Consider the following 20,571-nt stretch of genomic DNA (forward strand, 5'->3'; position numbering starts at 1 on the left):
TATTTTTACAATCTTTAGCACTATCTAATAAATTGATTCCTGTTTTCCATGAGATAGTCTTGGCTGATGTGTAAATAGTAAATTATTTGAAGGAAAACTCCTGTATAACAAGAATTTTTCTCAAGTTCCTTTCCTTTCATCAGTCTTTTTGCTATAGTATTTATGTTTAGAAATTGTGATTTGATACAGTATTTATATGTAGAAATTGTATTTGACTACTTTTACAGTTTACAAAATTACAAATAAAATTTATTGTGCTTTTCAGAATACTGTGTTGCTGATTTGGGAGAGTTTATTTTCCTGGGGGAGGGAGTAAAGAGTGTTTTCTTTGGAAATTGGAAACTGTTGACTTTCTTGGAGTTTTTGCCCTCAATCCTGTTCAAATGCTTGCATTTTAAGCAATGACAGAGATATTATGAATGTTAGTCATTAGGTGTCTATGACGCTACAGTAAGAGCAAGAATAGTTTGAGGGGAAGGTGTGTAGTGTTGAAGAACTTTGAACGAAGGAGAGGTCAGGCCAGTCAGTGTTACAGGAATTCAAGGAAGCTGCTTTGGGGCTTGCTTTGTGTAAACTTTGAGTTGATACTTGTGTGATATAGCTTCAGAAAGCAAAATAATTTAGGATAATCTTCAGTTAGTTAGGTAGGACCTTTTGGAAGGTATTTTCATACAGTACATATATTTGGTAACTGAAAGACTCAGGATTTTTAGTAATAATTGACATGAGTTTCAAAATAATGCTTGTTGATTTAAAAAAGGGAGCACTTCATTCTCTGTAGAGCAGTAGATTTGTTGGAGACTTAAAATGTCAGAGTCTTAATTTTTAAAAGGAAGAAGCAAACTGTGAAGCAAATGGATAGACTTGTGAATGATCCCATCACAGTCAGCTGCTGAGGAAAGGTATTTCACCTCCTTTTAAAAGAGCAGTGAGCAATACTCTACTCTTTCCAATTATTGTCCCTTTTCACTTTAAAAAGTATATGTGTATATATAAAACTTACATTTTAAAAAGACAACTAATTTCTAAAATCAGAATGAATTATCAAAATGTTTTAAGACATGAGTTTTCCAAATTTTATTAAGACCTCTTTTTGTGTCTTACAGTCAAATGCAGTTATAATAACAAAAGGAAGATGGTTTTGTTGCTGTGCTTTGTTTACTAAAGAATACTCCTTTTTAATATATTGTACATTTTTATTGTACAATGAACATTTACTTCGTGTATATAGTTTAAAATAGGATCTCTCTTTGTATTCCCCCATGTCAGTATGAGAATTTAACTGTGGACTTCTTTTTAAATTAGCTTTGGAAATAATATAGCAATTTTGATGATGTTTCTTTGAGCTCCTCTAAAATGGATTCTTTCTGTACTTTTTGGCCATATTTATGTCTCTTTTGTTTTTTAAGACCTCAATAGTGGAAGTAGAGGGTGTGATCATCTGGAAGAGGGGAGCAGAAACAAGGATGATACCTATTTTGATTCAAAAATGGAACCCACTCTGATTTCCAGGAAGAGAAAGAAAAGGCACAGAAGTAGTATACTAGATTCTCATAATTCAACTACTTCTTTGTATAAGTCAGCAGAACAGACAGTAAGTAGAGGTATTTGATGTCATATGAAATAATTTGTGCTGTGATAAAAATGAATTGACTGAAGCCAGATAGAGAAAGACACTCTCTGTATGACTCCACTCATATGTGGAAGTTAAACATGTAGACAAAGAGAACAGGTTAGCGGTTACCAGGGGAAAGGGGGTTGGGGGGTGGGCACCTACAACAAGGGTGAAGGGGTGCACCTACAACACGACTGACAAACAATAATGTACAACTGAAATTTCATAAGGTTGTAAACTATCATAATCTCAATAAAAAGTTAAAAAAAAGGGATAAGAAAGGAAAAAAAAAAAGGCACATCATGCCAGCAATTGTTTCACTTGTTTTTACTTGAATTGCTTTATATGGAAACATCAAGATTTATACTGAAAAATCAGTGGAACAGGTAATGAAGGATGTATCTAAGGGCTCTTCCCAGAGACTGACATGAAATTTTACAGGCCTCAGTAAACATTTATTGGTGGGGAAAGAAAAAAGAATTAACTGTGGCCAAGTAAAGTTGTTCTAGCATTTTGCTTTTATCGTCAAATTTCTTTTCTTTGCCTATTTTTTTGACTCTCTCATTTTAAAAAAATAATTTAAATGAAACTTTTTGCAGTAATACAGTTGGAACAAATTTCAAATATTATGAATGAATAAAAAAATTAAAATTGCTCCTTCTCCAATACTACTCCTTACTTAGTAGTTTGGTGTATATCCTTCAGACTTGTTTTCTTTTATTTTCCCTTATTTTAACTAAATACTAATACTATTCATACTGTCCAGCCAATTGCTTTTTCACTTGCTCTGTAAAATTATTACCAGATTTCTTTTGTCAGAAGTAATTTACTTACCAACTTCCTTAGGCTTCTCTTTATCTAGAGTTTAGGGAATTTGTTGTAAGTGAAGAATTACCATACTTAATGTGTACGTATTTATTTTTCAAAGACTTAGTATACAGTTAACAATAAAACTATAAGAGGACATCTTTTTGATTTCTTTGATTCACAAGGCATTTCAGGATTTTGCTGTGCCTTTGTGTTATGATTTATAGAGTACTGGAGATGTGAAGGTGGTGATTGATTTTCATGAGCTTTCATATTGTTATCCTCTTAAGTTTTTAAATTTTTGCTTTTGTTCCTGAAGTCATATGATGTCATATGACCTCATTACTTCTGCAAAATAAAACTAAAAAGCATTTCCTTTTATTATAAAGTTGATTCAGTTCATGGAAGAGCATCTGAACCACTGGCAAATAGAGGGGTTTCCCCATCCTGTCCTTTTAAAAAATGTTTAGGCGTCCAATTGGACAGACCAAACTCTATCTTTATACGTGGGAGACACTGGCAAGAGTAATATAGTATAATTGTGTAGTTTTCTATCCCTGTAGTATAGAAATTATATAATAATTTCACTTTTATATTCTTAGGAATTTAAACTTAAAAAAATTCTTTATACTAGCCAAATTTGAAAAATGCTAATTTTTTGTATGTGTTTATGTTCAGAAAGAACAGGAAAATGACTCAACAGTATCCATTGAGTTTGAAAAGTCAAGTGAAAACTATCATCAAGACTCAAAACTGCTTGAAGAAGTTACACCTGTACCTATAGGAAGTGATTTTACTAAAGCATCCTCACTCCACAGTCCGGAGCCGGCTTTGAGTGCTGCTCCCAAAAGCGCCTCTGACTATTCAACCACTGAAACTTTTGAGAGCTCTCCCTCCCCCGATATCGTGGGGAATTCCACCCTGCTTGAGAAGGCTGAGAATGAGTTGGACACAATAGAAAAGACTGTTTTAAGTGAACCCAGTGAAGGGAACCAGTCGCTGATCTCAGCTGAACCAAGTAAGTAATAGGATGTTAGAGGCTCTTAATTTTCTCTGCTTTACTTAAGTTGTTTTATTTCTCTTCTTGAACAAATTTGCTAAGGCAATAAGCTGTTTATGACGTCACTATGGAATATATTAACTTTAGAAAAAAAGACTTGAGGTTTTGGGACTTCGTGCATTTTGTAATATTGATTTAGGTGAACAATGGAGTACTTGGAAGCAGAAGTAATTTTTTTTTTTATATTAGTGTAGTGTAATTCATCTCATCAGTCAGTTTTTAAAAGGATTCTGTAAGGACCATTATTATCGTCATTTTGGTTGATGAAGCTGAAGTACAGAGAGTTTAGGTACTATTTAACTATTGTCATTAATTTGATTTAATTAATTTTCGACTATTTGATGCAGTCATATGGTACAGAAAAGATTCTGAACTATGTACAGTGAATAGTCTCCGCATCCTGTGCCCATCTGTTTCCCCCTCTTGGAAGCAACTAATGTCACATGACTTAAAGTACAATTTAGAATGATGGCACAATACATTTTTAGAACTAGAACTTGTTCCTAAGTTCTCCTCGGCTTTATCCATTTTTAAATATCTTCATCCTGCAGAAGGTAAAATGGGATTATTAAAGGTATATTGCATGAATTAGAAAGTTCTCTTTTTGATATGTGATTATTGTGACACATTTAAAAAATAAGTATTTTTCCTGTTTAGTTGTCGTTTCCAGTGATGAAGAAGGACCCGTTGAAAATAAAAGTTCGGAAATTCTTAAATTACAACCTAAGCAAGACCATGCCATCACTGATGAAAATGAGCATACTTCTGAATCAGCATTGTCAGAACTACCACTGATTACGTGTGAATCAGTGCAGGTGATTGATTTCTGCCTTCTCGCAGGTTAACAGTGAGATACACACTATTGGCTAATGACTATTGCTTGTTTCACCAAACAGAATATTATAATAAAAATTAAAAATTTTCTTTGAATTTTGAGACAACTTTCATATTAGTTCAAGGGAAATATGTAATTTTCTTTATTTTGAAGTGAAAGGATTATACCATTTTTTTCTTATAATTTATTTTTTTTCAGTTTAAATACTCTAACTTGAATATTTTTTCCTTTTTTCTATGATTATCATCGGATATTTAAGTACTTTATCAAAACATTTTCTAGAATTAAACAGCTTCCAATATTCATCTGTCTGGTCTTACAATACTGTGGCTACTATACTGTAAAATACTGTGGAATTCTTCCTTTTCCTTTACATGCTATTAAGGCACCATGATAGGAAAGAATATGTCTTCTGGAGACAGACAGACCTGTGTTCAAATCCCAGCTCTGGGCAAGTCACTTAACTTCTTTAAGCCTGAGCTTCCTCATATGTTAAATGAAGATGGTAACGCTTAACCTCACAAGATTATTTTGAACAGTAAATGAAATAACATATGAAAGCATTTAGAACAGTGTCACAAACCTATCAGTTTAAGTCCTTTGTCTCTTCCTTCTTACAGAATATAATAAATGGAAGTGTCTGTTGGTTTAATGTCGACCAGTTGTGTTTTTGACATAGTACTTTGGAGAGTATAGCTCTACAGTAGGGTTCAAATCGTTTATTGTCAGTATTCCTTCATATTATCAGCCTCTGATTATCCTGTTTTTTAAGAAATGATTGTTAGTGACCACTAGTGCAGAATTATGGTGAACTGTTGTTTTTTTTTTTTTTTAAGATTTTATTTTATTTTATTTTTTTCCTTTTTCTCCCCAAAGCCCCCTGGTACATAGTTGTATATTCTTCGTTGTGGGTCCTTCTAGTTGTGGCATGTGGGACACTGCCTCAGCGTGGTTTGATGAGCAGTGCCATGTCCGTGCCCAGGATTTGAACCAACGAAACACTGGGCCGCCTGCAGTGGAGTGCACGAACTTAAGCACTCAGCCACGGGGCCAGCCCCTGTTGGTTTCTTTTTTAATAATGTCAGAGGCTGTTACTCTGTAAGGTATGATGAAGAATTTAGTCACCTCTAGGAAAACAGCCTACTGGTCTGATAATCGTTTCACCGGTGTTTCTGTTGCATTTGGTATCCATACAGAGATCACCTCAGCAGCTGTGTTTTCCATTTTTGTTAAAATGTAACCAGTCTTGCTAAATCGAGCCAATAGCTTACTTGATGGCTTAGTTGTATTTGTAATTAAAACAGTGTCAGTGTTGATAATGGGTTCAGACTCCTACATGAATTATAGTTCCCAGCATATTAGTTGACAATGCAGTGTGAAATGATTATATTATAAGAAAATAAAATCTCTTGTAGAACTGACAGAGTATGATCACAACTAAGCAGCAAATAATGTGGAGGCTTACTGAGAATACCACATTTCCACACTCTCCCTTCTTTCCAGTTTTAAATAAACTTATGGGAAACATGGGTTGGCCATTTTTAGGAGGCAGTTAGTCTTTACAGAATAGCACACACAGTTATTTGTCCAACTGACTAGAGCCAGCTGTAGTTGATTTAACCCCTTTTTTACTTAGGGGATAAGAAGAAGAGTATAGTAAGCAGTAAAAGATGAAAATAACAAAGAAATTCTATTAAGCAGGTAAATGGCATTGTGAGCTGGGTTAAAAATAATGAATACTGTATATGTTTCAGATGAAGATTAATCACATTTTCTAGAGATAGGAGGAGAGTGGGTAACATGCATAATTGCTCTAGTGGTAATTTATTTGGTCATTAGTGATGTTAGGGGTAAAAAGGGATAATGTGCAAATGCTAGGCAAGATGTGAGTTGGAAAAGTCACTCGAAAGCAGTGTAAAATTCAGGAGAGATTGTGGGAAACAACTGCTGCTGATACTGTCTGGTGGTCTGCTGTCGTTTTGAAGCAGAGTTGTGTGGTTGTTTGTGTGGAAGTGGTATGATTCTTGAGGTTTTAAGCTATTGATTGGTTATCCTCAGACATAAAGCATATAGTAAAGCATATAGAGTTGATGTAATAGATGGTTCTTAGGCACTTACATCTCTTCATTGACACTAAAAGTGTGGTAGCTAAGAGCATCTTCTTATAGAGTTGATGTAATAGATGGTTCTTAGGCACTTACATCTCTTCATTGACACTAAAAGTGTGGTAGCTAAGAGCATCTTCTTGGTTTATGGAAGCAGTTTTATGTCGTTGAAGTAACCTTTGACCTGGAGATGGAAACCTGGATTTGTCTTAGTTTTGCTTCTTACTAACCGCATTACTTTGGGCAAGTTATTGAACTAATCCAAACATCTATTAACTTTACTTATGAAATGGAAAAAAAGCAACAAAGTACCTCGTAGGGTGGTTGTGGTGATTAAAAGAGATATTTAAAAACTAATTTTAAACTAAAATGCTATGTAAATCTTACTTTATTTCTGTTGAGTTAAAAATGAATAAAGGCTTTTAGGGAATATTGAATTTGAAATCATGACTTTGATATAGAGGAAGATATATTTCTGGAGTTTAGGTCTATGGAATTAATTTAGAGTTTGTCTGGTTACAGTAATTTTCTCAAGGTAAATCATATACTTAAAAAAAATTTAGAGGGGCCACCCCTGTGGCCAAGTGGTTAAGTTCATGCACTCCGCTGCAGCAGCCCAGGGTTTCAGGGTTCAGATCCTGGGCGCAGATGTGGCACTGCTCATGGAGCCATGCTGAGGCAGCGTCCCACATGCCACAACTAGAAGGACCCACAACTGAAAATACACAACTATGTACTGGGGGGCTTTGGGGAGAAAAAGGAAAAATAACATCTTTAAAAAAAATTTAGATAACTATTTCTTCAGTAAGAACAGTATAAAATCACAAAAATTCATTGAGTAATTTAAAGAAGTATTTGACTTTGAAAATCTTTGTCAACATTTCTATAATACTTAGGGTCATATTCATTTTATACTTTATTTTTTGTTAGGCTTCATCTGAATTATGTGCATATAATCCTGTCATGGAAAACATTTCTAGCCTTCTATCTAGTAATGAGATGGATCTTCAACTGGATTTTGTATTTACTTCTGTTTATATTGGTAAAATAAAAGGAGCTTCGAAAGGTTGTGTTACAGTAAGTATATTTAATTCTTTTTTTGTTTTAGTTTTGGATCTTGGGGAAGGCATTTTCAGATTGTCATCTCTTTTTTTAGTGAAAATGAAAATAGAATTGAGATTAATTTTATATGGGACACTTTGAATATGTTGTTATACCTACTTTGAAACATGTCTTTAATTGAGGGGAAATCCTAAAATCATAGGGAATGTCTTGAAATTATATCTCTGATCTGACTACTCTAATGAAGACCATATATGAAAAAAAATCACGTAGTATTGATATTCTTTGGGCTCTAAAACTTATTTGATGGTAAAGTAAATTTTTATTGAGGGTGTAGTTGAGAGTAAAAAGAAGAAATCTCATTTTGCTGGCTTAAATTGTTGTAAACTGAGCTTTCCAAATTCCTAAACTTGTTATTTAAGGAACTCCAGGAACAGTTTATATTCTGTTTTTCTACTTTTCTTCAGTATTCCCCCTTGCATATTGTAAATGAAAGCTAGATGGATTTTACTCACTTCTCTGTATTTTCTCTCCATATCTGCCTGTTAAACTCCTAATCATCTTTTAAGGCTTATCTGAGATGTTTCCTCTTCAGGAAACCTTTTCTGTTTTTTCCTTCCTAGTCAGAGTTAACTTTTGCTTTACTGTGTATTTACAGCACTTTGTACATCTGTTGTAAGATTTATTCCATGGGTTTATAACTGTTTATCTTCTTGCCTAAACCTGTCCATTAGCCTTTAAGCATCTTCTGGTGAAGAGCCATGCGTTTATTTCCTTTACACCTTCCATAAATGACTACACCTAAACAGGCACTTAGAAACATTAGTTGAATTGAATTGACTATGTCAGATTATAACTCAGGTATTTTCCTAGAAGTTTTATTAATATTTAAGTGTGTTAAGAATAGGGCAGGGAAGAAAGAAATGATAAGACGTGGTCTCTGCTTTCAAGGAACTTGTAGTGCGATGGAAGAGACAGATATGTAAATAGATGTTTACTTTACAATATGGTAAAATGTATGATGGAAATATCTACAAGAAGGGTGCGTATGGGCATGAGTACCGATATCTGTCTGGAGGAATCAGGGAAGACTTCACAGAGGAGACAGCATATGAGTTAAGACATAAGGTACATGTTCACTTGGTGACCAGGCGGGGGAAGAGCTAATCCCAATAGAGTAAACATCACATGTGAATCCAACAAATTCTGGGAACTACAAATAGTGGGGGCTTGTGATATAGTTAAAATTGCTTTGATTGAGAGCACAAGAGCAATTTGGTTTAAAATTAATATTCTCTGGTCATTCGTTTTCAAATATTATTGATTTTGGCAGGCCTGGGATGATTTTACAATTCTTTTTCTTTAAGGAAATTTGTTCACTATTCACAGTTTCCCCCCCATTTTGCTTTTTTATTTTAAGTTCAGGTTTAACTATTTTTTTCTGTTGAGTTCTTTGTAATGGCAAAAAAGTGAATAACCTAAATCTGTATCATTAATTGATTATCTAGGGGAGGAAAATCCAACATAAATACTCAACAATGGGTTTTCATTAATTAATATATTGATTATGTTCTTACACAGTCAGGTAGGCTTGTTATGGGCTAAAAACAAAACCAAGCAGAAAACTATAAATGAATAAAAGAGCAATTTAAAGAACCCATATAATTGTGCTGATCCAGAGACAACTGCTATTAACCCTACAGGGTATATCATTCCATATTCTTCATGTTGGATACATATGTATGTTTAAAACAAAAGGGTATGACATCATGCATAGTCTTTTGTAACTTACCTTAATTACGTTCAATTAATTTAATTCCTGTTGCTATTTTAGGATATTTGGATTGTCCTTAATTCCTGACTGTTCGACATTTCAGTTGTCCTAGTATTTTGCCATTACAAATAGTAGGGGACTGTAAATATTCAAAGAATATCATAAAGTAGGTCTTAAAAATTTGTCTCTTTTGTTGGAACACTTCTTATAATTAAAAAACTTAAATGTCTAATTATAGGAAAGTGGTTTAGTAGATTAAAGTAAATATATGCAGGTAGAATATATGCATGTGAAGAAAGGGTGAGAGGAACTCTGCAAAAATTAAAAGTTATTTTATGATGGAGGAAGCATAAGCAATTTTAAAAATTAAAAAACAATAATGAATAACATAAAAATGAGAAAAGGGTAAAAGTCTTAAAACTTTTGAGTTTTTCAGAAACCTTTTAACATATATTCTTTTTCAGACCCAGTTCATGATGCTCTCTGTAATTTAGAAATTAAAGAAATATTTTGGGGGAGTAAATTTATTAGAGAATTAAACTCAGTCATTTTCCAGACGTTTAATGAGCGTCTACTATGTATTGTTGTAGACGCTGGAGATATTGTTCTCACTCTCATGATAGTGACAATTTAGCTTAACTAGAAAAATGCCTATAGTGGGAAACTATTACATAAATTAGAGCCATTTTCTTATAGTTGGACACTTAAGTTATTATTTTTTTTTAGCGTTAAGAAAGCTGCAATGGATGTGAACATTTCATTTTTTAGATCTCAGCTTTGTTGATAGGAAAAATGTTTATTAAGTACATATTATGTTCAGAGAACTGTACTGGCTGTTGTAAGAAGTTATAAAATGGAACATTCAGCTTTATTCTTAAGTTTAGATAGATGTGATATGATTTCAGAGAACTGGTTTACCTTACTGCCACAAAAACATCTTTCTCCTTTTCTTAACTGGGGAATTAAGTTTTTGCTGGGAATAAAGTTGCCTTTGGGGGAGGTTTCATGTTGGCTTAATCACCATACCGCGGTGTAAATGAGTGTCAGATCCTTGGCAAGCTGAAAGATTTCATAGGACAAGAATACTTATGATGGGAGAACGAGAGAATAATGTAGAAAGTAAAGGCCAAAGATATGGATGCATTATTTCTAGTTCATAATTTTGTAGTAATAACTGTAAAATCTCAAAAGCAAAAACTCCTTATATTAATTTGTATAACTAATTACATTTGCTAAGATATCTTTTATGAGATTAAAGTCCCAGCGAAACAGGTCAAAAAAAAATTTGGCAAGGGAAAATATACACCAAATATATATAGCAGTTGTGTGAAAGTGACAGAAAATAGTAAGGTGTATTTGACTAAATTAAACTAGTTAACATACTTAATCAAGTGCTAGTGTCTAACCATAAGGGCTCCTCTTGGTTAAGGGTCTCATCTAAAGCTGAGAGAGGTTCAGGAGGTGACCTATGTTTACCTACTTACTATTTGTGTAAGTGGCAGAGGTAATATAGGCAAGATTTGAACCCCAAGCTCAGCTTATAGCTTACACGCTCTTTTGCTCAACTTTGGCTTTAGTGGCCAACTTATACTGTGAAATGTGAGTATATTTATGAAACTGCAAAATGAAATAATTTTTAAATGGGCGAAAGAATGGAGTCACAGTAAACCTGTGGTTTCACTGAACATTGTTTGCTCCTTATTTGGAACTCTGTTGGTAGTTAATTTAGGTACTCATGTATCAAGACCATTTTTTCTTTTTTTAACTAAAACGATGGTTTTTAATGGGAACCAGAAGTATGGAAATTACATAGTCCGACACAAAAAACCCGTGGGTAGATCAGGAGTTGGAAGTTTACAAAATAATGAGGGTAACGCTGGGTACAGGAAGAAAAGCTGTTCCAGAACCTCAGGAGCCAGGTTAATACGGCCTCTCCCTGCCATCCTGTCTTTGCTCACCCCTGGAGTCCATCTTGCCAGGGCCAAAGCCACCTCTGTCCCCACCACCCCGGCCCCCTCGGAAGCCCCCACGGTCCCCGCCTCAGCCTCGGTAGCCGCCCCGATCATAGCCTCCTCTGCCACCACGACGATCATCTCCATAGTTACCACCCATAGGAGAGCCTCCTGGTCCCCCTCCTGGGCCATCTGGTTTAGGGGCCTTACACTGGTTGCATTCATTCCTCCAAGAGAAGTTCATGTTTTCACATGTAGGATTAGGACACTTCCAGTCCCCAGCTCGCTGCTGTCCTCCAACACCACCACCTCCACTGGGGAATCCTCCCCGGCCAGCGCCACCACTGCCACCACCTCCATAGCCTCCACGGCCCATGGGTCCTCCTCGCCCTCGGCCTCCACGACCATTGCCACCACCCCGATTGAAGTCTGCTCGCCGAGTAGCAAATGAGACCTTGATAGGATTCCCAGAGAATTCTTTACCATCAAACCAGTCAATAGCTGCTTTAGCAGAAGGTGGGTCATCAAATGATACTGTTGCCTCTCCCTTCAGCTTGCCTGTTTCCCTGTCTGTGTATAGATTTATCATGGGCTGTCCAGTTTTCTTATTTATCTTAATAATACCAATCTGCTTGAAGTAATCAGCCACAGACTCAATTGTAACATTCTTGCCCAGGCCTTGCACAAAGATGGTGTTGTTGTCTGAATTATCCTGTTCAGAGTCATGACGTGATCCTTGGTCCCGAGGGCCACCAAATTTATTGAAGCCACCACGGTCACTTCTGCCCATGCCGCCTCTGCCTCCACGGCCACCTCCACGACCTCTGGGTTCATAGCCACCACTGCTGCGGTTGTAACCACCACCACCGCCCCGGCCACAGCCCCCACGGTCCTGCTGGCCTCCCCCGTAGCCACTGCTGCCACCACCACTCTGGTCCTGATTGCCATAACCGTCGCCACCGCCACCACTCATGGAGGACTGATCTTGGCCATAGCTACCTCCACCACCCCCTCCGCCACCTCCACTGCTGCTGTTGTACTGGTTCTGCTGTCCATAGACCTGAGGAGGATTATAGGAGCTTGGCTGCTGTCCATAGCTTGGCTGCTGTCCACCATAGCCAGACTGCTGGCCATAGCCTCCACTTTGGGGCTGCCCATAGCCGCTGCTCTGAGAACTGCTACCGTAACTTCCCGAGGTGCTGCTAGGAGTTGGCGCTGACCATAACCAGGGTAGGAGGACTGCTGCCCGTAAGACGACTGAGAACTCTGGCCACTGCCATATCCACCAGTTGAGCCATATCCCTGGGGAGCTGACTGAGTGCCATAGCTGTTCTGGGTCTGTCCATAAGAACCACCATAGCTGCTCTGGCCATAGCCTGAAGTGTCTGCTGACTGACCATAACCGCTGTAACTCTGCTGTCCATAGGGTTGATTGCTCTGCTGGGAATAGCCCTGCCCAGGCTGGGTGGGGTAGGCCCCATAACTTTGGGTTGCTTGTTGGGTATAATCGTTTGAGGCCATGTCCGCGCACGCGCGCACAGGCCGACAAGCAACAAGATTCCAACGCTACGGAGCACCGACGCCTCGAGGACTGACTCAAGACTATTTTTGATTTTGTTTTGTGCTCACAGACTGTACCCCTGATTTGGTCATCACTTTCATAAATGTGTTGATCAAAAGAGAAACCTAACCAAAGAATAAATAAATAGGCATGAATTCATTTGGCATTAATGGAGAAACAAACTTCAAAGCACAAGTTTATTTTAGATGGTACACGTGAGATTTAGGTGCTCCACAACTCCTGGGAGTTTATTCTAACTTAAGGGGGTCAGATATGTACAAAAGGTACCTAGAGAAAATTAGTGTCCTTGTACAGAAGAAGCAGAAAGAGCCAAGAACCTTGCTGAATTGTCGGTCAGGAGGGAATTTGTAACGTGGAACAAAGAAGGATGAATACTGGGAATGTTGGCAAAGCCAAGAATCAAACCCTGTGTTGTGGTTTATTTACCAGTCAGTGACTCCTTGTGAGATTTCTTGGCAGTTTCTTCTGGACTTTGTCTTATTTCTTAAATATTCAGGGAACATTTTTGGAAAATATATTAAATAAAATCTTACTGGTTTTTGTAAATGAACATGTTGAGAGTTAAAATTACTTGTGCAGTGTTCTTAAACTTCCATAAAACTAAGTCTTTACAGTGAAGCATTTTTTTGGTTTATTGATAAAAAGACTTGAGCACTTTTTGTCTAGCCTTTGAGTATGTACTTGTGGTTTGAAAAAGAAAAAAAATTTGAAAATTTTGAATAGTAACACGTTTTGAGTGGTAACTCATTTTTTGCTTTTTTATTTTTCCTTTAGTTCACAACAAAGTATATTAAGATCCCATTTCAAGGTAAGCTATCATTGTCTTATGAACTATTTTCACTGTAATTTTGAGCATAAAGTAATTGGTCAGCAAAAATTCTGAAACCTTTCTGCAACTAGTTCCATAATTTTTTCCAGAATTTAAGTAAAACTAAGATTAATGTGTTTCAACTTAGCACTTTTTTTTGGCAACTTCAAAAGGAGTTAAAATATTTTGTAAGACTGAAAATGGTATACTATTGTTTTAATGACTTCAAGTCAGCTAATATTAAGAGACTTATGGTAATTTCTTGGTGTTAACAGAAATAAAATTTTTGATAGCAAGAAGATTTTTGGTAGATAAAACTGGATGAGAATAGTAACTATAAGAAAGGAAGCATAAGGAAAATTTTTAATGTTGCACATAAACATGTAAAATGGTGTTGTGTAGGGGTTAAGAGAGATTTTTTTTATACCATTTCTTATCTGAGTAAGGCAAAGTAGATTGGAAAATGTACCTGCACCTTGTAGAGACTCAGACCATTTTCTTATTCTCTCCCCAGCTAAAACCTTTCAGAATAAATAATGACACTAAGAAAACAACTAATAGACAATAGAAAATAGTCTTTTTAGAGAATGAATTATGAAAAGAATAAGGAAGAAAAATATACACAAATAGCATTTTAGAAATGAACTAGGGAAGAGCAAGCTTCTCTTCCAAGACTGAAGATGTGATCAAAGTAACTTTAATTAGACTCCCCAGACACCCATGTACAGAATCCAAAGCTATGTGTTATGATAATGAATCTAGTAATTAGGAAGCTACTATAAGTAGTAAGAATATATAAGGCACGGAATAAATATATTGACATTGTTTTTTTTTTTAAAAGATTTTATTTTTTTCCTTTTTCTTCCCAAAGCCCCCCGGTACATAGTTGTATATTCTTCATTGTGGGTCCTTCTAGTTGTGGCATGTGGGACGCCGCCTCAGTGTGGTTTGATGAGCAGTGCCATGTCCGCGCCCAGGATTTGAACTGACGAAACACTGGGCCGACTGCAGCGGGGCGTGCGAACTTAACCACTCGGCCACGTGGCCAGCCCCTATATTGACATTCTTAATTAGGAAATTAGAATAAATAAGGACCTACAATTTAAAAAGAAATAATAATTTCGTAAAAGATAGTGCCATAATCTAAGGTTAAAGACCTGTGTAACAGAGGTACCTCTCAAATTCTTTATTTTTAATTGAGGTGTGATTGACACATTAATTTCAGGTGCACCACATAATGATTCAGTATTTGTATATATTGTGAAATGATCACCACAAGTCTAGTTAATGCCCATCCCCATATATAATTACAAAAATTATTTTTCTTATGATGAGGACTTTTAGGATGCAGTCTCTCAGAAAGTTTCAAATATGCATTACAGTATTATTAACTGTAGTTACCATGGTGCGCATTAAATCCTCATGACTTATTTTATAACTGGAAGTTTGTACCTTTTTACCTCCTTCACCCATTTTGCCCATTCCATCCCCCTGCCTCTGGCAACCATCATTCTGATCTCTTTGTCTATGAGCTTGGTTTTTTCTTTTTAGATTCCAGATATTAATGTTATCATACAGTATTTGTCTTTGTCTGTCTATTTCAGTTATCGTAAAGTGTTCAAGGTCCATCCCTGTTGTTGGAAATGGCAAGGTTTCATTCTTTTTTATGGCTGAATAGCATTCTGTTGTATATATATACCACATCTTCTTCATCCATTCATCCATCAATGGACAATTAGGTTGTTTCCATATTTTGGCTATTGTGAATAATGCTGCAATGAACATGGGGGTGCATATACTTTTTTTGAATTAGTGTCTTTGTTTTCTTTGGATAAGTACTCAAACGTGGAATTGCTGGATCATGTGATAGTTCTATTTTTAATTTTTTGAGGAACCTCCATACTATTTTCCATAGTGGCTATACCAATTGTCATTTCCACTGACAGTGAACAAGCTTACCTTTTCTGCACATCCTTGCCAACACTCGTTATTTCTTGTCTTTTTGATAATAGCCGATCTAAGAGTTGTGAGGTGATATCTCATTGTGATTTTGATCTGCATTTCTGTGGTGATCTCACTACATCTAACTATAATCTATAGCTAAAAACCTGTGTAACATAGCTACTCTCATTCTTGTGCTACAAACCTCAAAAATGATATTTTAGGGGGGCTTGCCTGGTGGTGTAGCGGTTAAGTGCACACTTTCCACTTCGGCGGCCCGGGGTTTGCCAGTTCGGATCCCGGGTGTGGACATGGCACCGCTTGGCAAGCCATGCTTGGGCAGGCGTCCCACATATAAAGTAGAGGAAGATGGGCACGGATGTTAGCTCAGGGCCAGGCTCCCTCAGTAAAAAGAGGAGGATTGGCAACAGATGTTAGCTCAGGGCTAATCTTCCTCAAAATAAAAAAAATTATATTTTAGGTTTCATAGTTAATATTTGTACTTTGTTTCAAATATTGCTTTCTTTTTTAACTTTTCTATCCCAAAGGATTTTTAAATGATGATTTTAATTAAAAATTGTGAAAAAATACTCTTGTCAGTGGTAATGGGTTTACTATTTTATAATGGAAGAGGAAAATAATAGTCTTCTTTCCTAAATCCTGTCTATGCTAAATTCCCGTCTACAGAAATCTTTTAAAAACAAGACACGCATATAAAAGGTTTTTATAGATGAGAAACCTACGGGATAAATGTTAATTCTTTTCCTACAGCAGCTGAGAGAAAAATTGATTTATCCATATTTATATTAGACATTAATTATGTTTGGATATGGCTTAAAGAAAATAGTGTATTTTTCCTTTACATAGAAGAAATGCAGAGATAGACCTGACAGGGCTGATGTGGTGTTTCTTTGGTCCTCAGGGGTACAGGCTCTTTTATTTTTCTATTCTGTCATCCCTGACCCATGACTTTCATCTTCACATTTGTCTCATGCTTCGTATGGCTCCTCATACTCAAGCCATCGTGTTAGTGTTCCAGGTAGAAAGCAGGAGGAAGGGGAACATGGTAAGAAGGGCACATACCACCTGTCTCAGGCCTTTCTTGTGCCTTGTTGGATGTGCATGCCACCTAACCTCTTCTACTTACATTTTTTTTAGCTAGAACTTAGTCATATAACCACACTATCTATTTGCAAAGGAAGCTAGGAAGCAGAGTTTTTAAAGGCTGAGTATCTTGCTTCCTAAGTAAAATTAGGGCTCTGTTACTAAGATACCTAACAGTAGGTAGGAAAAGTGAGAGCCACTCCCACTCTCAGTGTCTACCATATGTTGCCCTGTAACAGAATAAACCAAATATTGGGGGGAAATTTCATAATGAGGTAAATTTTTCTTATGATGGTGGTGTTAAATTCCTCTCTTTTTTTTTTAAAGGGAAACTTTTAAAAGTGATCTTCCTAAAGAAAATTTAGCTTTCATACTAAAAGATTGGAATGTTTGGATTAATAGTGGTTTTCTGGATTTCACAGAAATAGTATCAACTATTTGGGGCTGTGAGCTGCATGAGGAAGAAATACTGAGAAAGTTTTCTGAAGAATCTCACTTTTCTTTTAGTTTAATCTTTGTCTTTGCTGCCAGTTTCGCTGACAGTTTTCAGAATGGGAGAGTTACAGTGCTCATCGATTTGAAGAATTAATATTGTTAAAATGTCCATACTACCCAAAGTAATCTATAGATTCAGTGTAATCCCTATCAAAATTCTAATGGCACTTTTCACAGAAATAGAAAAACCAATCCTCAAATTTGTGTGGAACAGCAGAAGACCCCAAACAGCCAAAGCAATCCTGAGAAGAACATACTTGGAGGCATTACACTTCCTGATTTCAAACTGTATTATGAAGCTGTAGTCATCAAACAGTATGATATGGCATAAAAACAGACTCATAGATCAATGGAACACAATCGAGAGCCCAGCAATGAACCCTTGCCTATACAGTCAATTAATTTTTGACAAAGGAGCCAAGAATATACAATGGGGAAAAAACTGTCTCTTCAATAAACGGTGCTGGGAAAGCTGGACAGCCACATGCAAAAGAATGAAACTGGACCCTTATCTCTACTATACCCTACTATATATATCAAAATGGATGGAAGATTGAAACATAAGGCCTGAAACCATAAAACTCTTAGAAGAAAACACAGGCGGTAAGCTCCTTGATGTTGATCTTGGCAGTGAGTTTTTGGATTTGACCCCAGAACCAAAGGCAACAAAAGCAAAAATAAGTGGAACTACATCAAAGTAAAACGTTTCTGCACAGCAACCACCAACAAAATGAAAAGGCAGCCTATGGAATGGGAGAAAATATTGGCAAATCATATATCTGATAAGGGGTTTATATCCAAAATGTATAAAGAATTCATACTTCAATAGCAAAAAACCAAACAATTTGATTGAAAAATGAGCAGATGAATGGAATGGAAATTTTTCCAAAGAAGACATACAAATGACCAATGAGAACATGAAAAGGTGCTCAGCATCACAGAAATGCAAATCAAAACCACAAGGAGATATCACTTCACACCTGTTAGATTGGCTATCATCAAAAAGACAAGGGATAAGTGTTGGTGAGGATGTGGAGAAAAGGGAGCCCTGGTGCACTGTTGGTGAGAATGTAAATTGGTGCAACCACAATGGAAAATAGTATGGAGGTTCCTCAAAAAATTAAAAATAGAACTACCATATGATCCAGTAATCCCACTTATGGGTATATATCCAAAGAAAATGAAAACGGAATTTTGAAGAGAGATCTGTACCCCCATGTTCATTACAGTGTTATTCACAATAGACAAGATATGGAAGAGCCTAAGTGTCTGTTGATAGATGGATGGCTAACGATATGGTATATCTATACAGTGGAATATTGTCCAGCCGTGTGAAAGAAGATCCTGCCATTTCCAACAACATGGATGGACCCTGTGACTAAATTTCTACGTTTAATTATCATTTAATAATTATTTGGCCCTTTCTAATTGTAATATTATCTATTTTAATCTAATAGTATTGTTTGGGGTATTTTACCTAAGTTTAGTGAAGTGCACTGGAAATAATATTTTTGAAAAACTTTGCATATAATTTTTATTGAAAAATGTAGTGTGTTAAAGAGTCATTTGGTACGTAAATGTTGTATTCCTAAGTAGATTAATTTATGAGTTTATCTTTTATTTGTTTCAGTATCCCTGAATGAGGTTTCATTGCTAGTGGATACCACACATTTAAAGAGGTTTGGGTTATGGAAAAGTAAGGATGATGATCACAGTAAAAGGAATCATGCTATCGTTTTCCTCTGGGTCTCTTCAAATTATCTTCAAGAGATTCACACCCAACTAGAAAACTCTGTATTAAGCCAGCAGTGTGAGTATAGAATGATTTCTAAATTTCAGAATAACCTGAGAAGTCCTATAAATAAAGTAGTTTTATTCTAAAATAATTAATAGAATGTAATTATTTCATTTAGTTGAAATTAAGTTCATTGAATTAATGATAATTTTATTCCTTAAGTTTATGTAAGGTAAATTATTTATTTCATGATTTCTCCTAATAATTTTACTGAGTTAAGTGAAATTATCTTCTAAAACAAAAGGAATACCTTATCTTTTGATCAGTTACCATCTGTGGTTGCCGTTCTTAGGAGTTTTTTGCTCTTATTTCATAATGAAGTGTAAAAAGACTAATCAGCAGCAGAGTTAAATAAAATACAGGTGTTTACTTTCAGCATTTTCTTTAGTTGCTACAAAAGAAAACTCAGTTTACTTATATATCATTGCTCTAAGACTGGGTTGAATACTTTTCTATATGCTCCTCTAACACTTATCTATATATATGCATCTTGAGATATTTCCCAACTTTGTTGAGTTTCCAACTCCTAAAGTAGTCTGGTTTAGAAGTTCGTTCTTACCTCTTTGGTCTCTCTACCTTCCCCCCCCCAACTCCCTTGTACATTAAAGGTTAAAGTAGTTAAGTAGTGGACTGAATTTTATACCTTTAATTAGTTATTTTGCTGTCCTAATTACTTCCAAATTAGTTGGGAAAATTCATGATTAAATAGTAGAGAAATTGGGGAAATATAATGAGCCACTTATGATCATTATCAGGGGAGAGAATGTCACTTGAGACCACTGTTGAAATGATTGATCAAAGATGATTTTGAAGGAAATGTTTGATTGGCATACTTTTTTAATTGATAGATTTTTATATATGGAGAAGCCTATAGAAAAATAATTAATTGCTTACTAATGATTCGTTCCTTTATTCATACATTCGTTAACAAAGTTTATTAGCACCTACTAAATGTCAGGTACTGGAGATCCAGCAGTCAGTACCGTTGTGGAGTTTCCATTCCAATGCAGTAGGCATCTAAAAACTGAGAGTTTCGGTTCTAGGTTACTAATGGCCTAGTTTGGGATTTAATTTGCCTGAGTTATTAACTAACATACAAAGTACTTTGTTGGGTTATATACCAACCTTGCTGTTATTAATAATTAAATTATTTTAGTTATAATCTCCTTGAAAAATAATGCTACTGGTAAAAATTTCTTTTTTCTTTTATAGCAAAATCCAGTGAATTCATTTTCCTTGAGCTACACAATCCTATTTCACAAAGAGAAGAACTGAAATTGAAAGATATTATGACAGAAATAAGTACAACCAATGGAGAATTAGAGCTTTCTTATCCGTTGTCTTGGGTTCAGGCACTTCCATTATTTCAGAAATTCTCTTCAAAAGAAAGTTCTTTTATTCATTATTACTGTGCCTCGACTTGTTCTTTCCCTGCTGCTGCTGCTGAGGAAATGAAGATGAAACCAATATCCCAGGTTAGCATGTGATTAATGTAATTGGGGAGGGAGAGGGAGGAGGGTCAGCAAAAATTTTCCCTTTGAAATTAGGCTGATTTCAAAATACTTTGTTTTGTCAAAAGGGCACAGGAGCTGACCTGAAAGAACTCCCAATGCCAAAGCTAGAACAGTTTGATCAA

At 35.9% G+C, this 20,571-nt stretch overlaps 1 protein-coding gene and 1 pseudogene across 6 annotated transcripts in view; one reads left to right on the top strand and one right to left on the bottom strand.

The window, feature by feature from the left end:
• The window catches only part of SENP7 (SUMO specific peptidase 7), a 141,945-nt gene that overhangs the window by 100,359 nt on the left and 21,015 nt on the right, over nucleotides 1–20,571 (top strand). For all 6 annotated transcript variants that reach the window (XM_070582009.1, XM_070582008.1, XM_070582010.1 and 3 more), the window contains 7 exons: nucleotides 1,410–1,594; nucleotides 3,101–3,440; nucleotides 4,140–4,297; nucleotides 7,353–7,499; nucleotides 13,567–13,600; nucleotides 18,771–18,950; nucleotides 20,148–20,410. In XM_070582009.1, the coding sequence (XP_070438110.1) occupies nucleotides 1,410–1,594; nucleotides 3,101–3,440; nucleotides 4,140–4,297; nucleotides 7,353–7,499; nucleotides 13,567–13,600; nucleotides 18,771–18,950; nucleotides 20,148–20,410 (1,307 nt within the window). The remainder of the gene's footprint in view (nucleotides 1–1,409; nucleotides 1,595–3,100; nucleotides 3,441–4,139; nucleotides 4,298–7,352; nucleotides 7,500–13,566; nucleotides 13,601–18,770; nucleotides 18,951–20,147; nucleotides 20,411–20,571) is intronic.
• LOC103549245 (RNA-binding protein FUS pseudogene) lies at nucleotides 11,045–13,477 on the bottom strand (annotated as a pseudogene).

The sequence above is a fragment of the Equus przewalskii genome, chromosome 18 (assembly GCF_037783145.1).
Source record: "Equus przewalskii isolate Varuska chromosome 18, EquPr2, whole genome shotgun sequence".
In the NCBI taxonomy this organism is placed as follows: domain Eukaryota; kingdom Metazoa; phylum Chordata; class Mammalia; order Perissodactyla; family Equidae; genus Equus; species Equus przewalskii.